Genomic DNA, 22,410 nt, shown 5'->3' on the forward strand with positions numbered 1-22,410 from the left:
AGAAAATGGATTTCTATTTTTTATTTATAGCATGTATTAGGCTAAATGTCCTTTTAATCCTCGATATTTAGTGGTGTGCCAATACGGTCTCAATATTTAAACTCGGCCGATTCCACCGTTCAAGTATGCGATATGTTCTGATTAGTACTTATACCAAAAAACGATATATAACATACAGATAAATATGACATTTCACACGCATCCACGAGTGTGCAATGGTCATTAAACATCGATGATTAAAACGGTTAAAATACACATTTAATATATATTTTAGGGGTTACAAAGAATGAACAAATTTTATTTTCAATACTAATTGTCAAGTTTATCCTCTATCATATACCGTTTTCTTACCAGCAAATTGTGTTTAACGATTGAATGGGCGAGTAAAAAAAGTGAGAACACACACCCCAACACATCCCCACATCAAGGCGGTCAAAAGGACATTGACATAGGAATGAAATCGTCAGAATGCTCTAGGATCGTGATCAAGTAATCTAAGGTACTCCCTCAGTTTCAATTTACATGTCCACTTCTAAGAAATTTTTTTGTTTCAAATTACTTGTACACTTCAACTTTCAATGCAAAATCATATTTCCAAAGTCAATTCTACTCCACATATCTTTTATTTATATTTCCTAGATCAATCTCACTCCACATATTTTGATCATTTAATGCAATTAATTTGTGAACATCCACTTTTCTTAAACTGTGTGATTTTTTTAAAGTGGACATCTAATTTGAAACGGAGGGAGTACTGTTTAGCGTTCTTGTTATTGACAGCAACAACAGAATGTTTTGCTGAAAAGTAGGTGAGAAACTATTTGGTAAATCTAAAAGTTGCTTCTCCGAACAACTTCTTTTAGAAAAAGGAGGTCCTCCCATACTCTTGGAAAAAGCTGCTTTTCAGCTTTGCGGGAAGCTTTTACGGATTTCACTATCAAACCTCATCAAAAACATCACTTTTTAAATTTATAACTCAAAATAAGTAAATATCAAAAAAAATACCAAACAGTCATATAATTTCTACAACACCACTTTTTTTACCAGCACTTTTTCTAACACACTTTTTCTAACAACACAGCAATTTTTAACCGCACTTAATTCCAAGCAGACCCTAAAACTGTTGTAGAAGGAATGAAACTAGGAAGAACCTAAAACTGTTGTAGAAAGAATGAAACTAGGAAGAAGATCAAGAACATAGAGAGGTTGAAGTCTTACAGGCTGATACTGTGAGCCACCGAGCTATGAGCTATCAACTCACAAGTTTGTGGATTCACATTGAGACTGTGAGCTAACTACTCATGACAATGCATGATATTGTGAGTTAAGTGCATATAGACCAAAAAAGCTTCTAAAAATACCAGGTAGGCTTTCAAAGTATCTGATAAATTGTTTCTAAAACCACTGTTACTTACCATGGACTGGTCTTAGTCAGCGTATGATATCATAAGAAAAAAAACGAAAAAAAATCTTATCAGTTAGGACATAATAGAATCGATGAACAAGGCCGGTTCTTCATATATTAGTTTTCAGATAGTACTCGGCAAAACCATATTCATGCAGGACTACGTCAAAACATATAAACAAATCTCAAACGGAAAATATCCGGATGCATCTGTGCAAACATAGTGCATAGCAAACTCGACCAACCCGAACTTTTAACTAAGCAAACTATCATTATTCAAACCAAGTGCAGTAATAGTCAAATCACAATTCACTAATTATTGAAATTAATTCATAGGCAATAGAATGATTAGTACAAAGAACAGACAACTTTAAAGTAGAAATACTGATAATAAACCGAACTGAAAGAGAGTGGCATACATAAATATAATATTACAATCATACCTACATTTATCTTACAAACTGGATTTCAGAAGCAAAGCTGAAATCCGCGCTGCAGCTGCTTACAAACCTCAGAACACTTATTAAAGTTGCAGCTGCACACATAGATATAACATCACAATTTTGTTGCACAAAGATGCATACAGAGATATTATATAGTACACTCATTTCACAAAACACTAATAAAAATAAAGGACTAAAATATTAATACTCGTTCGGACATGAAACTCCTGAGCCTGATAAAACTTGGGACATAAACCATTACATTGCATATGCTAAAGTCGCTGGTCCAGGATAGGTCGAGTTGCTGCAATGTTTTATTCCCATGATGGTAAGTGAACATGTGACCGTTATGGGCTACCATCAGGATTGACCCATCTCTCAAAACTGTGAGTACGTGAACCGTCTTGTACAAAGGTCTATGAAAGTCATTGTTAATGACAATCTCTTTAACCCAACATGCCTTCAGTCCATAATCTTGTCTCACCCAAATAACAAATTCAGATTCTGATGTATTATCACATATACACAAGCAATCACCTAGAACTCCCAAGCTCCTATAAGTGAAACTTCCGTTCTCATCAACAAGAGGAGCAGATGCACTTAATTCCGAAAATTCTTTCTCTAAATCAAAAGTACACACGATGTCGCTAGTGATGTGATTCTGATCATGAGCTAACCAATGAAGATTACCATTATAAAACACACCATTCTGACAACCACCAAGCGCAAAGGGGAGTTTTCCTAAACTTCTCCATGTGCCCGTTCCAAGCGTATAAACCTCACAATCCGACTTATACAAGTTTTGGCTTGAAGGGTAACCGCCCTGATAAAACCTCACAACCTTGTACTGGTTCCTAGCTGCAATCACTCCAAAACCATAAGATACAGCCGGCAACGGTTTCCTAATACTCTTGCGTTCCGGCAGAAGTGCGTACTCACGCGTAACCGGATTGCAAATATAAGTTTCATCAGTACCCGAATAATGCCATACACAAATTAATCCATTCACCGTACCACTCAAGTGAACCACACTGCATCGGAAACCAAGTTTAAACTTCACTTTCATCACAGGGTCATGGTAAATATCGAATCGGTCCAGCTTATCTTCCAGTTCCCCTAATTTAAACATATTACATCTCGGTAAGGAGCCTTCCTGTTGAACTACAAGGCATGTGTGTGACCTTGACAGATGCAAATCCACAAAGTAACGCTCCGAGAGCAGACTGCGCCATTTCTTGCATACACATTTGCTATAAACTATAGTCTTAATCGGAGTTCTCGACAAAATATCAGCAAAAATTCCAGGGGGCAACGATTCAATTGAAGACGCCATCTCAAATCATTCCTTAGATACACAGATACAAATTTAATTTCGATTAGCTCATTTATTCTATTCATCCCAAAAACATGAAACAAGAAAAAAGGGTACCTAGTTGAACCACTCTTAATTTCTATTTTTCCCCGACAATTTAGGCTCACAGGCGCATGAGCCGAACCCGGTGTCCCGGAGGATAAACCCACCTATTAGACCTAGCTTAATAGGCATCTAACAACTCTTACAAGTTACACAGATACATGTTGATGATATGATAAGAACATAGCAGGTTTAAGATACATCGGAATAGAAGAACTGGTCACTTAACATAAACGAAAAGAATAATAAATATCAAACGTATGTGACGAATTACATCGCTTACCTTGACCGAGGAGACGCTGAAATCGGTGGGATGCCGGAGATAAATATGACGATGTAATTTGATTAAATAGCGTTGTTGTGTGTTCTTTTGTTATTTTTTAAAGAGGTGGTAATGTGTGTTAATATAATTGGAGTAATGCTACGTCCACAGAAAATGTTACAGAAAAAACTTACAGAATGACCTGGCAGCCTGAGTTGGATGGAGTATTTAATGTGTTGTCGGCCACTTACTTGATTATCACTTCTATTCTTTTTTATTTTCATACTTCTTATCACTTCCGTTACTTTTTATTATCATACATCTTATCACTTCTATTTATTTTAATGAAAATAAAGAGTCTAATTTAAATATTTGTGATTTTTTCAAATAACTAAAATAATTTAAAAAAAGTTTAATTCATATGAATTATATTTTTAGTTTTTATTTTATTTCTTCTTTATGTATTTTACCTTTTAATTTTTACTGCATTTTCATTTTTAATTATTTATGTCACTTATTTTAACTGTATAATATCTTGATGTAATTTGATGACTTTGCTATATTAGATTCCTAATATATATAATATGTGAGGGTTTTTTTAGTTAATCTTTTACTTTTTTATATGTAATCATTATTTCAGTTTTAATTACTCTATTTTTCTATGTATTTATGTCGGTTATTTGTATAATATAATTAATGAAAATGAAGAGCCTAATTTAAAGTTAATGTGATTTTTTGAAATAACTAAAAAAACCCACACATATTTTATATATTAGGAGTCTAATATAGAAAAGTCATCAATTTACATCAAAATATTATACAGTTAAAATGAGTGACATAAATAATTAAAAACGAAATGGGAGTAAAAAAAATAAAAGGTAAAATACATAGAGAAGAAAATAAAATAAAAACTGAAAATATAATTCATATGAATTAAACCTTTTTAAAATTATTTTAGGTATATGAAAAAATAAGACGAGAAATATTTAAATAAGACTCTTTATTTTCAATAAAAAGAATAGAAGTGATAAGATGTATGAAAATAAAAAGGAACAGAAGTGATAAGAATTAAGAAGTATAAAAATAAAAAGGAATAGAAGTGATAATCAGGTAAGTGGCCGACAAGACTTTAAATACTCAGTCCGACTCACGCTGCCAGGTCATTCTGTAAATTTTTTCTGTAGCACTTTTTGTGGACGTAGCATTACTCATATAATTGAGCGGTTACATGCTATATGAAATTCTTTTGCATGCTTCGGTGGAGGTGTACACTCTAAGAAGACAACACGTGGTACCTAAATAACACGTGGCTCTAGTATAGTGAGCGCTGCTAGTGAGGTCCGGTTATTGGGCTATTTTCGGCTTTCACATGCGTAATGGTTGAAAATTTACCGATTATAAGTTAGAGCAACCCAAATGGTGTTACATATTTTGAACTCCTAAAATATAATAAATTAATGATTATTTAAAATATAAATAATCAAAATGTTGTTTCATTTCAATGGTATTCTTAATAATTATCCCTATATTTGAAAATAATAATATTTTATTATTACTTCTATCATGATTGTGGAGATACAAAAAGGAGGGAAAATAAAAAAATGAAAGAAAATGAGGGAGGGAGATGAGGCGGAAGAAACAGGGGCTCACTTTTCTCTCCCCTAAATAAGGGGTTTTGTTTTCTCTCTCCTAAAAATTTTAAGTAAGGCGAGGAGGTTTGGAGTGGACAATTTTTACTTAAACGCTCATTATAGGTAAGGGAGATGTTCCCTTGGAGTTGCTCTTACAGCTGCAGCTATTCTGAAGCACTCTATAAAAGATTCTCAATTGGTCGGCCTAGGAGATAAACATTCTCAATTAAGCTAAATAATCAAGTACTTAAACTATCATTAGATGAGCAGTGTCCTAAGGAGGTTCTCTAAATATATGATAAACAATTTAATTTTTAAAAAGTAGAGATTCCATATTGATTAACAACTCAAACAATAATTTCTATTTGTATTCCCTATCATTACTATAATATTAAATGCAAATTCTTATAACAAAAACTCAAAAAGATAACAAAAAATGTGGTAAAGAGTGTGTAAAAGATGAGAGTTGGATATTTAATTATTAAAATCAAATAAGGAATGAGTTAGGGATTATCTATTTCTGAGGAATGAAAAATGGATCCTAATGTTTAAAGAATGGGTAGGGACTTTCAGGAGTGAATTTTTATGCATATTACTCAAAATTATAACTTAGGACATCATATAGCTAATTTGCTGGAGTTGCTCTTGTTAAATGAATTTAATCACGTCAGCACTTGTATTCCCAGGCTATTGACACCAGAATGACTATATATATATAATACATTAAAAGTAACTAATTTATAAACCGCGCTTCACAGTAATATTGTAATATTATTCCAAATAAATTCATAAATAAATGAATATATTTTATTATAGGAAAGTTCTATGGAGACCGTTATTTAATCTAAGACCTTGGAGACCACGTACGTTCTGCAATTAAAACACTATAAAATACATTATTTTGTAAAGTATGTTCTACAAATATCATATACATTAAAATTGTTGAAGATCATCTATGCTTAATAAGTAGATACTGTATATTCTGCAAGTTGAACAGATGTTTTGCAAACTAAACATATTTCATGGAATAAGACATTTTTTAATGTTTAACATGCAAAACTTAAATATATTCAAGATTTTATGTGAAATAATAATTTTGAACAACATGATTTGCAAAACTATACATTTTGCAATGTTTTTATGCAATATTTTACTTGCACAACATAAGCGGTCTCCACGGTCTCAAAAAAAGTTGTCTCTCCTTTATATACGTATATTGATTGTATTTATTAAATCAAGAATATTAATAACACAAATTATAACTTTAGGCAACGAAATCATAGAGTTTGGGAATATTACCCTATCGATACTGACTATCTGTGCCATAACAAATACAAATCTTTGGTGAACTTCGGGATTTCGTTTGAGCTTAGGTTTTGCAGCAATTGATAAAACCAAGTCTATATCTTGATCTTGTTGCATATTCTGCACAAACAATAATGTTAATGTGAGTGTTGAGAATGTAAAAGAAAGTTTTATTATATTAAACTTCAAAGATCATAACTTCATATTAACAAAGATAAACATATATTTAAGATAATCTATATAAAGAACCAATCTTACCGATAAGTAACAAATATTCCAACATTTTCCCAATCATTTTAAGATAAATAGATATAAAAAATATTCAAATTATAGCAAAATCAATATGAAACAATAGAACAAACAATAGTTAGTCATTACACTTGAACCCTATTAAGAGAGAAGAGCATTAAAACTTTTCAGATGATTAATCAAACACTTCATCTGCAAATCAAAAATCACAACTTACCTTCAGCAAGAAATGAGTAATATCAAGCAGATAATACACCTGGAAAAAAAAATAGAGTTTTATCAAACAATTGCAAAACACAAACATGCGAAGTAAAAGGGAAAAAGTTTACCTGAATCAGAGAGTGAAAAGAAAAGTTTATCAAATTTGAGATGTTTATAATGACCCTGAATAAAATTAAACAACAAACTCAAATCTGAACTATACAAAGCTTGCAAATAAAATAGTTACACACAAACAAAAATCTTGGAAAGAATACCTCTTTCAGTTTTGAATAAATGAGTTGTATATGAATGCATTTCAAATGAGTTGCGATTAGATTAATATGAATTCGAATTTGAAATTCAAATTTTCACAATCATGAATGGATTTTACATAAAAAGAAATAAAGCAAATGAAATACAGATGGTGAGCAGCAGGTTCAACACAATTTATTGTTTTGATTTCTTTTCGAAATTTGTAAGTATGTTGACACATATCTTAATTTAGTAGTACTTATAAAAAGATTTGTCTGATGATCATGTGTGAAACTTTCGTAAGGGATCTTGTGAATCATGGAATTTAAATATGATAGTCAACTTTCACGGAAGATTATCTATTTTTCAATTCATTTGAAGTGTTTTGGAATGACATATTTATGTAAATATATATATGAAATCTTGGGGGCGGGTGTAAAGAGGAGCATATAAAAAAATTTCAAGAATCGGAAATGATATTTTAATTCCATGCCAACCTAAGTCTTAATCCCATATCATGGCAAAAAAAAAAGTCTTAATCTCATATCAACCTAGGCCGATTTCTGTTTCCGGATTCCAAATTCATATCGATTCAAGAACGAAATGACCCATAAATATGTTAAACACAAACTGAAAAAACATGCCACGCGGATATTTATGTAAACAGCACACACACATAGTGTGCATTTTAGTCTGTTACCACTTCCTAAAGCTAAAATACGCGTAAATCGAAACATTTTTTTATAAATTCAAATTCATACCGGTTCAAGAACGAAATGACCCATAAATATATTAAACACAAACAGAAAAAACACGCCACATGGATATTTATATAAACAGCACACACACATAGTGTGCATTTTAGTCTGTTATCACTTCCCAAAGCTAAAATACGCTTAAATTGAAACGTTTTTTTTTATAATACAAACCCCTCTCATATGCATATGACTCGTATGTATGCACAAACAGAAATTAAACTATAAAGTAACCAGTACAAATAAATTATCCCTCTTTGTAATCTCTCTCGCTCTCTCTTCCTCTCTAAAAAATGGTGTCGACGAGGAGAAGTGGATCTCTCTCCAACAACAACAAGAGATCTTCTTCGTCGGATGAGAAGCTTCCGTCGCCGAAGCGCCAGAAGGTTTTTCAATCAATCTCTCTATCATTTTTTATCGATTTTGATTTGTTTTTATTGAATTTTGATGTTCCTGAGCTTTGATTTGATTGAATTACAGGCTGAGAAGGCCACGACTTCGGAGAAACCGACGGCGGTTGAGGATTCCAAGGAAGTAGCGGCGCCGGTGCAGGTGGATCCGCAGGAATGCGTCGCAGCTGATTCTGCCGTCGCTTCGAGAGAGGCAGTGATTGAAGCTAAGCCTGATGTTGCTCCCGAAGCATCTGTGGCCACACCGGTAGCTCCAGGTGAGTTACTCTCGTATGTTTAATTTTGTGGTATATGTGTGTGCATTTGTGGAGATGTTTGAGTCTTGTTGTTTCTCGATTATCGGAATGCGGAACTCAACTGAAATTGTTTTATGTTTAATTGGAATTTAAAAAATTGTTTTTGCAATGTTTTCGTGTTTTATAATAGTTGGAATGCTACATTGATGTTGGAGTGTTTTAGAGTATGTGTTAGTAATAGTATTATTTGTGATTCTGTGAATCTTGGAAAGTTAAATTTTATGTGGTGGTTTTTTTTTTTTTTCCCCATTTTTAAAGGTACTACACCTACTGTAGGAGAGAAGCCCAAGAGTTCTTTTACTTCATGGAAACAGAACCAGAGTACCACGATGAGTGCCCCTTGGTGTAGGCTTCTTACGCAAAATCAACTGGTAATTTACCTGAATTGTAGTTTGCAGTTGGATTTCTTATACACAGCAGGGGTGGTGTTTGTGTTTAATAATATTTTGAAGTGTAAGAGGGAAATTTTGTTGACTAGTTTAGGGAGTTTTTGTGGTTATAAAGTGTTTCATTAAGTAAATGTTTTGCTGCAGAACCCAACCATGAGCGTGTATACAACAAACTTTCTTGTTGGGACAAGCAATAATGCTAATCTTTTACTGAACGATCATACAATAAGTGGAATTCTCTGTGCAATTAAGCTTACACAGGTAATCTCTCCAAGTAAAAGCTTTAATTGGTTGTCACTAACATGCAGACTTGCAAGCAAATCCTTCATGTGTGTGTTTAAGTTTGCTGCAGGATTAGACTGTATCTTACTGTATTATTTAACTTACGGTATACTGAAGAAAAAAGAGCTCTAATTTATTGTTATGGAATGATTAGCGTGGCAGCAGTGCCATTGCTGTGCTTGAAAGTAAGAACGGAAAGGGATTTGTTCAAATTAATGGGAAGACCATAAGGAAAAATGCTACTTGTGATTTACATTCAGGCGACGAGTTGGTCTTTGGTTTGCTGGGTGCTCATGCTTATGTATCCTTGTTCTTATTCTTGTTGCTTAGGTGTTGGTTTATTCAATTTGTTGTTTATCACTGGATTCCAGATACCCCTCCGTTCCTTGGCACAAATAGTTGGTCTTTCACACACCTTGGATTTCCTTAACATTGAATTTTATAGATTTTCCAGCAGCTAGTGTGTGATGTAATTGTTAAAACACCTTCACTAGTTGGAGGCCCAAACTTTAAATTAGTTCAAGCTGAAAAGCGTGAGGGAGAAATTTCAGCAGCTGGTGCTACTCTTCTTGCAACATTGTCGAGCATGAGACAAGATATATCGCGAATGAGGTCTACAGCTCAGAGTATTAGTAAAACTTACCAGACTACTGAGCTTCCCTCTTCTCCAGTTCTTGAAGAAGAGCTTGATGCCCTAGAAGTCAACTCTTCCACAAATGCTGATAGTGATAGTGCTGTTGATATCGGAGCAACCACAAAGATTCTTGCTTCCGACTGGAACGTAGACGGCGGCATAGAGACAGGCACTGTAAGCTTGAATGATTACTAATGTTGTTATTAAGAATATAGCTATTAAACCGGTTTTACTCTGACCAAATGATCTCATCCAGATGACAGAAGAAAAAGGTTGGGGGAAAGATGTAAAGCCTTTAAATCCTTCCGCGGCGTGTCTTAGATATGCAATTCTCAAGGATGACATTTACAAAGGAGTCCTTGATGGACGTGATGTTAAGGTGTCTTTCGATGATTTCCCATATTATTTGAGGTACAATTTATATGAATTTTTCTTTTCTTAATTTCTATAGCAGGTTCTAGTAATTTAATATGAGTGAATAATTTTTTAGAGAGTTGTGTACAAAGTGGGATGAGTAGAAGTTTTTTTTCCCCATCTGAATTGATGATATCAAGTCTTGTATGTTTAAAGATTACCCTTTTGACTTGTGTAATAAGTTCGCTGCTTGAGTGAAAGTGTGGCGGGTGGGGGGCTCACACTGATTTTAATGTGCTAAAATGTTTTATTGGAATGAAGCTATAATAAATTTAATGTAGGAATTAACTTTATAAATTCATATGAAAGTGTGGCGGGTGGGGGGCTCACACTGATTTTAATATGCTAAATTGTTTTATTGGAATGAAGCTATAATAAATTTAATGTAGGAATTAACTTTATAAATTCAAATGTGCAGCCCTCTTCACATGTAGATTTTCATAATATTAACAGAACTTTCATATCTATGTTGCAACATAACTGGATTATATGATATGTTTGAAATTGGTTCTGTACTTAATCTACTTGAAGAAAGATGTTTTTGGGAACCATTTTCAAGCTCGCAGGTTTGCAAGTCCAGGTCAAGATGTTGCAAACCTGAGACTTGAGGATTACTATTGCGATTTAGGGGCCATATTTTTATGGTTGGGTAATGATCTCTAACTAATTTGGAGATCATAACAGGTGGACCAATAACGATGCAGAGAGCAAATTGCTTTGTATTCTGAACCTGTCTGCATAATTTGTACATTAGAATTCTGCTATATTTGAATGAGTTTGAATTAAGTACACAACGATTTGCAGCTTGTTCTACAATATCTTGATCTCTTGCCAAGTTCTGGGATATGGTTGAGTTATTATTTTTTTCCCTTTACAAAAGTGAAGAATTTGTATTATGTGATGATTTAGATTTCGGTTTCTAGGTCATTCCATTGCAGCTGACAGTTGCTATTATTTATTTCTTATTATATAGTTTATGATGGCTTGGATAAGTCATGAGACATATGGGATCTTCAAACTTAATTCCTTTCTCCGTTCCATTGCAGTGAAAATACGAAAGATGTACTTATTGCAGCTTCTTATATACACCTAAAGCACAAAGAACAAGTCAAATTTACTGCTAAACTTCCTACAATTAATCCGAGAATTCTGCTTTCTGGTCCTGCAGGTATTTGGCACATTCTGTTGATAAACTTGCACCAGAGATGATATATGTTTATATATTGTTTACGCTTTCTATACTTCTTTGCTAGGATCTGAAATATACCAAGAGATGTTGACAAAGGCACTTGCAAATTATTATGGTGCAAAATTGCTCATATTTGACAGCCACTCCATCTTGGGGGTAAGATTTTACCTCTTGATTTATTGGATAAGAAGTTGTTTCCTACTTACTCCTATCAATACATTTTCTCTCGAAGTTTCAGCTAGGATATCCAGCTTCTCAGGATATAGGGCTTCATCACTGTGTGAACAATTTCTGATCTGCTATTTTTTCCGTATTGGTTTCTCTTTTAAGGGTATTTTAATAAGGACAATTTGAATCAATGTAACCTCTGCGAACCAACTGATGTTTTGTATTGGCATATAGTCTTGCTTTTAAGACTGAATGTTATATAAAGTTACAGTATTAATTTTTAAATTCAAAATGTTTTGTGAATTTACAGAATCCATAGTTCTTCTGCTACAGTAGGTTTTAGTAGCGATAAAGTATGTTCATTTAATATCTTGGTTTCAGGGTTTATCTGCAAAAGAAGCTGAACATCAGAAAGAAGGTAAAAGCGTGGATAAATCAAACAACACTACTAAGCAAAATACTGTAGCTTCTGTTGCTGCTCAGAGTTTAGGAGATTCATCTGCTGAGAAGGATATCCCTAGTACTTCTAAAGTTTCTGTTGCAAAAAGCTTGGAGTCTCAGCCGAAGATGAAGACCGAAACTATGCCCTCCCCCTCTGGAACATTAAAAAACCACTCTTTTAAAACAGGTATTCCCCCGTACCATTTTACATTTGGAATCCAGTCATTTATTAATGCAAATTTAAAGGGATTTGCTTCTCTATTTATTATTTAATTCTTTATGGAAACTGTGTTTATTAGGGGACAAAGTTAGATTCGTTGGTGCCGTCTCTGCGAGCTTATATGCTACACCATCTCCTGCAAGGTACCATATGTTAATATCTTGCAATTATTTTTGATGTCATGTCCGCCGACTGTAGCGTAGAAGTGGCATGTTGTGGTTCTTGTCAGGTGTTCATTGTTGGTTCTGGTTTCTTCTTTCAAATATGCAATGGTTTTGCATGGACTATGTTCAGGTTGTAATTATTGTGATTATTTGGTCATGTATATAGGGATTAATGGGTTGTAACAGGAATTCTGTTTTGTGGGGCCTTTATAAATGGTCTCATTGTCGTAGTTTTTGTGTAGTAAAGTATTTTAGTATAAAGGTGTTCGGTTAAAACTTAATTTACGTTTAAAATTTGTAGTACTATTAAATATTCACTTGCCTTCCCATTCTGCGCATGTGGTAATGGATATCTGTGAGAAGAATTAAATCGACAAATCAATACAGGTGTCCAGTTTACAAAAAAGGATTGCCAACTTTCTACCATTGAAGACTTACTGTAAAATGAAATAAGAATTGGGCCGGTGTATATAGCTACCTAGGAACATTAGCTTCATGTTACAAAGAAAAATTTTAGAAGTAAAATTAGTTGTTGCTAACATAAGGGTCGTGATTAAGATGGAAGTTGAGAAAACAGAAGTCATGCTTGTCATGATAGAAGATTACAAAAAAAAATTTAACCAAAATCAGTTAAAAAAAAGAAAACTGCTTTATTAGTAGGCTTCTGTTGAATGTCATTTCTCAAATATATTTGTTATTTTACAGATGCATTAATCCAGTGTTTTATCTCTTATTTTTTCTATTTTGTGCAAGTGATTAAGTATCAATTTGAATATATGTGTGATTGCTTGCACCTTGTGGATAAAATATATACAATAAGGGTTCTCTGCAATACTATGCTATAAATATCAGGGGTCCAACATCAGGATACAAGGGCAAGGTTGTACTACCCTTTGAAGACAATCCTTCATCTAAAATTGGTGTAAGATTTGATAAGCCCATTCCTGATGGTGTTGATTTTGCGGGATTGTGTGATAGTGGCCATGGGTACTTCTGCAATGGTAATTCTATCTCATTTACTTCATGCCACTTAAACAAAACTATGTTTTTTCTTGAACAATTTACTCATATCTTTATTCACTTCATGTCACTTAAACAAAACTATGTTTTTTCTTGAACAATTTACTCATATCTTTTTGTAGCCAAGGATCTTCATCTGGAAAGTACTGGTCGGGATGATCCAAACAAATTACTCATTAACACTTTGTTTGAGGTATGTTGCAATTTTCTTATAATTCTTAAAAATGTTATAAATTATATTTCTCGAAAATGTTATTAATCTGTGATGCTTTCACTGCTTAAAATGTTTAATTTACTGAATTAGGTTGTATTTAGCGAGAGCAGGAGTTCTCCTTTCATTTTGTTCATTAAAGATGTGGAGAAGTCTGTAGTAGGAAACACCGACACGCATTCATTATGCAGGAGCAAACTTGAGAGGCTTCCGGATAATGTTGTTGTAATTGGTTCACAAACACATGGCGACAATCTCAAAGAAAAGGCAAGTTCTGTGCCAGATTGCTTGTGATTTTTATAAAAGATGAAGGCTTTGAGGGGGGGAGTTTGCGTTTGTCCATGTATAAAGTATATATGTATATACGTTACTACGTTAGGCCGTTTAAGTGGATTTTAATTAAATTGTGAAAGCTTTGAAGTGTGCTTTGTGTTATGCCTATTGTCCAAGTTGAACCAGATATTATTTCTTCTGCACAATCAAATCTTGGTAATTATGCAGTCATCTCAGTATAAACAAGTTGACCAAAGCTGTTCTTAATAATTTTCAACAGTACATTTTGGACCGACAAACGAAGAAACTGCAATAAAAGGCTGGCTGATGGCTTTAAGGGAACACCAATTTTTTAATATATTTTCAAGTGAAGCAAGTTCTTAGCTATATAAACTATATAAAATTTCCGTATTATTGTATTACTAACTAAAAAGGTCTCTATCATCTTAGTTTCATCTTTGCCAGATTGATTTTCTTACAAAAGGTTCTTGAAATGTTCATATACCTTATGATAGTTTTAGTGAGTAAGAAAGGAAATTATTTCTTCTATCAGCTGCATGATTTTTCGTTTAATGAATTGACTTTGGTTATGTGCAGTCCCATCCTGGTGGTTTACTATTTACTAAATTCGGCAGCAGTCAAACTGCTCTTCTAGACTTGGCGTTTCCGGTAATAGATACTATACTTCTTTTGTGAACTTCTTGTCTTTATAAGCTTCTGTTTTTTAATTCTATAACTTAATATATTCTTTCCAATATGCACAGCAACTATCTTCAAAGGATTATTATGCTGTTTATTGGTCTCTGGACCTGCATCAATTTTATATGGTCTCTTGACTTGTTTTAGTACTTTGATTGTTTTTCACTCTCGCATATGAATCAATTGTAATTTTTAAAGTTAACCGTGTTGGTGGTTTCAAGAGTTATTTACCTCTGCTGAATATGAAACCCCCATGCGTTTTTTATGCTTAAACTTATTGTTAGTAACACACTCCCATCAGCAGGCTTTGAAAAAATACCATATTTTATACAGTAGTAATATTCAGAATTCAGCTCATCGAGTTATTAATGGGGAACAGACTTTGTAACTGGAAATTCTTGAATGATATACCCTGTTACAAATTATTAAAAGGGCTGTTGTAATATTTATATATATCACCCACACATGTAATGACATACCTTTGTGAACACTTATGATGTGCCAAGAGGATTAACTGGCATTATACTCATATTTTCTTTCCATTGCTTTGAAGTCCTTATGCCTGACTTTGTTGATCACAGGATAGTTTTGGACGGTTGCATGACAAGGGGAAGGAGGTTGCTAAAGCAACTAAGCAACTTACAAGACTCCTTCCTAATAAAGTTACTATTCACATGCCTCAGGTTTGTGTTTCAATCATCTTACTTTACATTGCATGGTTCCTGCAACCTTCAAATTTGACGTTCATTATATATTATTCCAGGACGAGTCTCTCCTTGCGGGTTGGAAGCAACAGTTAGACCGTGATTCTGAAACCCTCAAAATGAAAGGAAATCTAAATTGTCTGCGCACCGTAAGTATCCATTACTTATTCATATCCCAATTTGTGCTGCAAAATGAACCTGTTTCACATTATGGTCGCAAGAGTATGATACCTGACTGTACAGATGTTTGGCACTTGGGTACATTCCATGTTTATAATTATAAGAGTTAATTGCAAAACGCATCCCTTTAGTTCGGGCTAATTGCAATTATTACCTAAACTTTAGATAATTGCACAATGCAACCCTTGACATATTTTAGCACCACATGTTGTACCCTTTTGGCCCATTTTCGTCTATTTTGACCTATCACTATGATAAATAAACAGGTAAAATAGACTTAAGATCCTCTAACGTTACATTTTAGTTAATTCTTAAGTCTATTTCACCCTTTTAATTTCCACAGTGATAGGTCAAAACAGACAAAAATGGGCCAAAAGGGTTCAAGGCGGGCGCCAAAATATGTTACGGGATGCATTCTGCAATTATCTAAAGTTTAGGTAATATAGTGCAATTGGCCCGACCTAAAGGGATGCGTTTTGCAATTAACTCTAAATATGATTTATAGAAACACAATCCTGAATCTATTTGATTGCACATATGGAGCTTTCGAGTTAGTGATATCTTGCCTAGGTTAAGAAAGAATCGTCCACTTACAAACATATGTCAATTGATTCTATATTTACAGTAGTCCATAATCCATATAGGTAGACAGTAGAGTGTAGGTTCAGTCATTAGTGAAACACTGTAGGCAGGTATAGTGGCTCTTCAGTTGGCAGAGGTATCATGAGGCAAAGTAATGCAACGAAGGGAAGAAATAATAGAAGTTAGGCGTCACACGAGGATTACCAAAATCAGCACATAAAGAGCTGGAGCTTCAACACTTGTTTCCATTAAGATATTAAACTAATGTCATTGAAGAGTATCCTAGCCAGCTAATGGAAGTCCATAACAAGGCCTCAGCTGTACTCCCTCATTCAGAGTGTAAGCTGTACTCCCTTGTTCAGAGTGTAAGCTGACCATTATTTCCAAAGTGACAGAATACATCTATAGGAACATGCGTGTAAATTATGGATAAAGGCGACTCTTGATTCTTATAATACATTAACAGGAAGTGAAGGACATAAGCTTTACATTGACATACTATGTAACTGAACCATATTAACTATGGTGCTTTCACCAGCCGTGTTTTATGCTTCAAATTATGAATTATGTTCCAAAGTTGATGCTTTTGTATGGTCCATGACTAGCATGCCATTGCATTCCCAATTATTTGGAAAACAATAAAGAACTTCTCGTTTGTGTCCGTAATCTGTAGGTACTTTTTCGCTGTGGGTTGGAATGTGATACACTTGAAACACTATGCATCACAGAACAGTCACTTACAATTGAGAGTAAGTATTTTGTTTTTCTTATGATCTGCTTCTGTTTGAAGTTAAAAAAGTATGTGTCTGCCCGTATTTATTTTTGTTTAAATGCCAAATACTTGACTTCAGTAATGCATTGATATGTAATGAAGGTGCTGAGAAGGTTGTGGGATGGGCTCTGAGCCATCATTTAATGCAGAATCCTAAAGCTGACCCTGAAGCAAGGCTCGTTTTGTCGGGTGATAGGTAATGAATGTCAACTATCTTAAAATGTAAAAGTAACACATGTTATATTAACATTAGAAAAACATGTATGTATCAGCATTCAGTATGGGATTGGAATCCTAGAGTCCGTTCAGAATGAATCCAAGAGCTTGAAGAAGTCACTTAAGGTCGATAATCTGTTTTGTCAAACTTCTTACATTTTTTTGATATTCTGTATGATGTAATTGAGTTTCTGGACCTAAATAGGATGTTGTAACTGAAAATGAGTTTGAGAAGAAACTTCTCGCTGAGGTTATCCCGCCCAATGATATTGGAGTAACGTTTGAGGATATTGGAGCACTGGAAAATGTCAAAGATACACTAAAGGAGCTGGTGATGCTTCCACTCCAGAGACCTGAGCTTTTTTGCAAGGGTCAATTAACCAAGGTTGCTTACCTGCGTCATCACTTTCTATTTCTTATGGAGATGGAATATAGCTTTAGGGATACGAACAATTGTGTGCATGAGAACGTTTACATGCTTTTGCAAACTTTATGATCTTTTCTAGCCATAAATACATATACATACATATATATACATACATATATATATACATACATTCATATATACATACATACATATATGTGTACATACATATGTGTGTGTGTGTGTGTGTGTGTAGGCCATTGCTCATAGAACACTTTTAAAGAACAAAGAACACTTTAGTATTGAATATAGAGTCTCTAACATGTTTAACAATAAATATGGATTAAAAACAAGATTCTTTGTAAAATTAATCATGCAATATATATATATATATATATATATATATATATATATATATATAGGCTCATGATCAAATAGAAACCACTTTTAAAATAAAAACTAGAAACCAATACAAGTTAGTGATATTCTCAGTACAATTTAGTGATATACTCTTTAGGATTTAGTGATCTGTGTTGTAAGAATTAGTGAAAACTTGCAGAAACAGCACAGAATCTCCATATATGTTCCAAAAACTGCTCAAAATCTCCAGATCTGTTCATGTTTTCGATTCAGATGGTGGTGACGGTGGTGGAGATGGTGGAGGTGAAGGTGGAGATGGAGGAAGGATGATTGTAGTGAAGGTGTGGGCGGCTTGAAGTAGGGGGTTGGAGCGTTGCCGGAATAGTGGCGGCTCCGCCGCGTTTTGAAGTTGAGCCGAGGTGGAGAAAGAAGTATGAACGGGGCTGAAGGAGGTTGTAGCAGCGACCAAGATGGGGTTGGTGAAGATGGAAGTGGAGATTGTGTTGTTAGAGAAATAATGGAGGTGGAGATGGAGGGGGCGGGCGGGCATAGAGGTGGTGGTGGTTATGGAGGAGGTGACGACGGAGGTGGTGACAGTGGCGGATGTGGAGGTGGGGTTGCTGAAGATGGAGGTGGGGTTGGTGAAGATGGAGGTGGAGATGGGGTTGTTTAAGAATTTAGTGGTATTTGCTTTAGGATTTAGTGATATTTCAGCTTGGTTTTTAGTTTCTAGAATAAGGAGGTTTCTATTGGAGTAAGACTATATATATATATATATAGGGTTGCACTCCACACAGAACACCTTAAAAAAAGAACAACATAGAACACTATCATAACACTTCATTTTTCATAAATAATGATTTGTTAAGGTTATAATTACATAGTTAAGTAGTAATTAAACTTGATATATGAATTCTAACATCCAAACTCATCCAAATTATTAATATGAAATATTATAGAATCCAGACTAGAATCAAGAATAGAATCCAGAATAGAATCATATAGATATATCTTTTGCACGATTATTTTACATAGAATCATGTTATTTTTAATTTATATTTATTGTTAAACATGGTGGATACTGTTTTTATTCATAATAAAACGTTAATCACCTTAAAATTTGAATTTAATTCAAGGTTTTGATGAGATTCTACATTTGATTCTAAAGTGTTCTGTGTTGTTCTTTTTTTAAGAGTGTTCTGTTTTGAGCAATGGCCTATATATATATATATATATATATATATATATATATATATATATATATATATATATATATATATATATATATATATTCTGGATTCTGTTATCGATTTCATTCTGGAATCTATAATATTTCATATAAATAATTTGGATGTTAGATTTCATATATTAAATTTAATTGGTGTTTAACTATGTAATTATAATCTTAACCATTTTTTATGAAAAATGAAGTGTTATGATAGTGTTCTGTGTTGTTCTTTTAAAGTGTTCTTTCTATATATATGGGGTGGTTTATTGTGGAACCATTTTAATTGAGTAACCTAGTAACTATAATGCAAGTCACCCATGTGTCCACAACCCCACCCCATTATGGGTTGCACATAACTTTATCCATAATATGCAAACTCAAATTTTGTATCAATGATTTCACAACATTTCACAACAAAGTTTTTAGTTAGAGCTATAATCTCACTGCTCTGCTTTACTGTTAGCCTTGCAAGGGTATACTTCTATTTGGGCCTCCTGGAACCGGAAAGACCATGCTAGCAAAGGCTGTGGCTACGGAAGCTGGTGCAAACTTTATCAATATATCTATGTCCAGCATTACGTCTAAGGTTTAGTAGGCTTCTACAACTTTTCTCGAAGTAAAACTCACCTATTAAAGAATAACTCATTCTAATTTTTTCTATGCAGTGGTTTGGTGAAGGTGAGAAGTACGTGAAAGCAGTGTTTACTTTAGCCAGTAAAATTGCTCCAAGTGTTATATTTGTAGATGAAGTAAGCTTCTCAATATTACTTTCAGCAATGTTCTGAAAATAGCTACTTTTACTTGCTAAACTCAGTCTGACTCTTTTCAAGGTTGATAGCATGTTGGGTCGAAGGGAAAATCCTGGGGAACATGAGGCCATGCGTAAGATGAAGAACGAGTTTATGGTGAATTGGGATGGCTTGCGGACAAAGGATACAGAACGAGTTCTGGTGCTAGCAGTTACAAATAGGCCTTTTGATCTCGATGAGGCTGTTATAAGAAGGCTCCCGCGTAGGTAAAGTAATCTGTTTCATATTCTTTAGAAACTAGTTGTGTTGTATGAGGTGAATTTTGTCGTTTGCACTTTTGTAACATTATATGTTCTGCAGGTTGATGGTTAATTTGCCGGATGCTCCCAACAGAGCAAAAATTTTGAAGGTCATACTAGCAAAAGAAGACCTGTCTGCAGACGTTGATTTAGATTCAGTGGCTAACATGACTGACGGATATTCAGGAAGTGACCTTAAGGTTGTATATCGCATATAATAACCATTATCGTGTTGCTTTTTGTACAAAAATAATTGTTGACACTTACACATTTCATCTGTGATATAGAATCTGTGTGTGACTGCTGCACATCGCCCGATTAGAGAACTTCTAGAAAGGGAGAAAAAGGTATATGATTACAAAAGCTTAAGAATATATATAAACTGGTGGAAACTTTCAAGTATTGGGAAAATAGCAACTGTTAAATTGTATATGTATCCATCTTTGGTAATTTTTAATTGATGACAGGAGCAATCTGCTGCTCAAGCAGAAGGTAAACCTACTCCAGCTCTCAGTAGCAGTGCAGACATACGTCCTTTGAACATGGATGACTTTAGGAATGCCCATGAACAGGTAAGAGTTTAAAATATGACCAAGTATTGTTGTTTAGACTGTTATAAATCTATATCTTTTCTTCTCTCTCACAGGTTTGTGCAAGTGTTTCACTAGAGTCTCAAAACATGACAGAGCTTCAACAATGGAATGAATTGTATGGTGAAGGGGGTTCTAGAAGGAAGAAATCTCTCAGTTACTTCATGTAGAGGCTTTTATATGTACAAATTACTAGTTTCACTACACCATTCCCGTCTGCTAGGGCAAAATGCCCACTGTTTGTTGTGAAGCCATTTTGGTATATGTACAATTAAGTGTAGGTCCTTTTAAGTTATAGTTTGTAACCTCGACGAGGCAGCCCCGAGATGGTTGGTATGAAGGTAGAGTAGCTGTCCCCCCATTAATTTGGGAATAGCCGTTCTCAACTTAGTTTTGTTTCCCCATCTGTTGTTGTTGTTGTGAGGATTTCTAACTATGTTCAAGGATTTAAGAAGAAAAGAGTAAGCAATGTTCACTGTGCATAATTATTTATAGTCAATTCTTTGTGGTGATTGTCACAATGGCTTAATAACCATGAGCTGTCTATAGGAATTTAAAAGCATCAATAGTATGTTCTCAAGAAGCCTTCACATTATAGTCGCTGCATTTGTTTGTTAATTGGGCAAACTCCGTTTACATATGAAATGCCTACCTGGCTACCTATAGTTATATAAATAAAATAAAATGATTTGATATGTAATATTAACATAAAATAATATGAATTTTAACATAATTACCAAAATAATGACATTTATAAAATATAAAAAGATTATTTAGATGAGATTATATAACAATATTATATTAATAATATCTAAATAAAAATAAATAAAATAAAGAACAAAATTTATGTTTCAAAATTTAAGATGGGAAATAAATGAAAATATTATAAGATGGATGAATTGTTAATTAAAACACAAATATAGAATAACATATAATAATACTATTAAGAAAAGTTAAATATATTTTTTCTATAATTTATATATGAAATATGAGTTAATCCTACATAAGAATTAATATATTATTAAATAATTAAGTTTGATATAATATTTTTGTTTATAATTTAAATTTTGTGAATTTGACCTTGGTATAATTAAATATGTAAAACTATAATATTTTAATAAAAAATAATACTATATATAAATAAATATGTAACCGAGATTAATCACGTATGAGCTAAGTAGCTAGGTTATACCGTTTTAGAGAAAGCTGGAATTCCATTTACAGAAAGCTGGAATTCCATGAAAAGTGTAAGTTACTTTTGATTTTTTTTTTTTTATGTCATACAATCAAACGTTGCTACTCAAATGAACTCCACGAAAATCTAGGTAACTCTGTTAAATTACAGCATATACCAAAAGAGGTCATAATATAGTATTCCCGGTCAAATTGACCAAAGTTTGACTGAAATTTATTAATATTTTATCAATTGAAAAAATAAAAAATTATGTCACTAGAAATAACTTTTAATCTACCTTAAAATAGAATTTTCAGTTTTTTAAAATAATGAAAGAGTTGCTTATAATTTTTGATCAAAAATTAGTCAACTTGACCGAAAAGAATAGAAATGTGACAAGTAAAAAGAAACGAAGGAAGTAATATACATTATGCTATAGCTTATGAGTCCTTGTCAATGGCAACT

The 22,410-nt window shown here is 33.5% G+C and overlaps 2 protein-coding genes across 4 annotated transcripts; one reads left to right on the forward strand and one right to left on the reverse strand.

Annotated features, from left to right (window-relative positions):
- Positions 1–1,796: 1,796 nt before the first annotated feature.
- LOC108222788 (F-box protein At3g07870) lies at positions 1,797–3,627 on the reverse strand. Its single transcript, XM_017396699.2, has 2 exons — positions 3,546–3,627; positions 1,797–3,193 (listed from the first exon to the last, which is right to left on the reverse strand). Exon 2 carries the CDS (start codon positions 3,179–3,181, stop codon positions 2,042–2,044), a length of 1,140 nt encoding a protein of 379 aa, XP_017252188.1. The 5' UTR covers positions 3,182–3,193; positions 3,546–3,627; the 3' UTR covers positions 1,797–2,041.
- A 4,493-nt stretch (positions 3,628–8,120) lies between these two features.
- Positions 8,121–21,283, forward strand: LOC108223114 (uncharacterized). 3 transcript variants are annotated; one of them, XM_017397199.2, is made up of 28 exons: positions 8,121–8,303; positions 8,398–8,584; positions 8,882–8,994; positions 9,157–9,273; positions 9,449–9,595; positions 9,740–10,102; positions 10,185–10,339; positions 11,389–11,510; positions 11,596–11,687; positions 12,081–12,327; positions 12,440–12,503; positions 13,377–13,525; positions 13,667–13,737; positions 13,849–14,022; positions 14,626–14,697; positions 15,309–15,410; positions 15,491–15,580; positions 16,867–16,942; positions 17,068–17,161; positions 17,238–17,307; positions 17,387–17,566; positions 19,597–19,719; positions 19,799–19,882; positions 19,964–20,148; positions 20,243–20,381; positions 20,469–20,528; positions 20,649–20,753; positions 20,828–21,283. In XM_017397199.2, the coding sequence occupies exons 1-28, from the start codon at positions 8,211–8,213 to the stop codon at positions 20,939–20,941; spliced, it is 3,588 nt and encodes a 1,195-aa protein (XP_017252688.1). In that variant the 5' UTR covers positions 8,121–8,210; the 3' UTR covers positions 20,942–21,283. The 3 variants fall into 3 exon arrangements, with proteins under 3 accessions (XP_017252688.1, XP_017252690.1, XP_063949378.1); XM_017397201.2 differs by having other exon boundaries at positions 8,125–8,303; positions 8,900–8,994; XM_064093308.1 differs by lacking the exon at positions 17,387–17,566 and having other exon boundaries at positions 8,144–8,303.
- Positions 21,284–22,410: the final 1,127 nt, after the last annotated feature.

The sequence above is a fragment of the Daucus carota genome, chromosome 5 (genome assembly GCF_001625215.2).
Source record: "Daucus carota subsp. sativus chromosome 5, DH1 v3.0, whole genome shotgun sequence".
NCBI classification, from domain to species: domain Eukaryota; kingdom Viridiplantae; phylum Streptophyta; class Magnoliopsida; order Apiales; family Apiaceae; genus Daucus; species Daucus carota.

Excerpts from the sequence above, each read along its gene's own strand:
- LOC108222788 (XM_017396699.2), bottom strand. The coding sequence starts at position 3,181 with ATGGCGTCTTCAATTGAATCGTTGCCCCCTGGAATTTTTGCTGATATT.
- LOC108223114 (XM_017397199.2), top strand. The coding sequence starts at position 8,211 with ATGGTGTCGACGAGGAGAAGTGGATCTCTCTCCAACAACAACAAGAGA. Across the intron at positions 15,581-16,866 it reads ATCTAAATTGTCTGCGCACC|GTACTTTTTCGCTGTGGGTT; the intron begins GTAAGTATCCAT and ends CGTAATCTGTAG. Across the intron at positions 19,883-19,963 it reads GTGTTATATTTGTAGATGAA|GTTGATAGCATGTTGGGTCG; the intron begins GTAAGCTTCTCA and ends ACTCTTTTCAAG.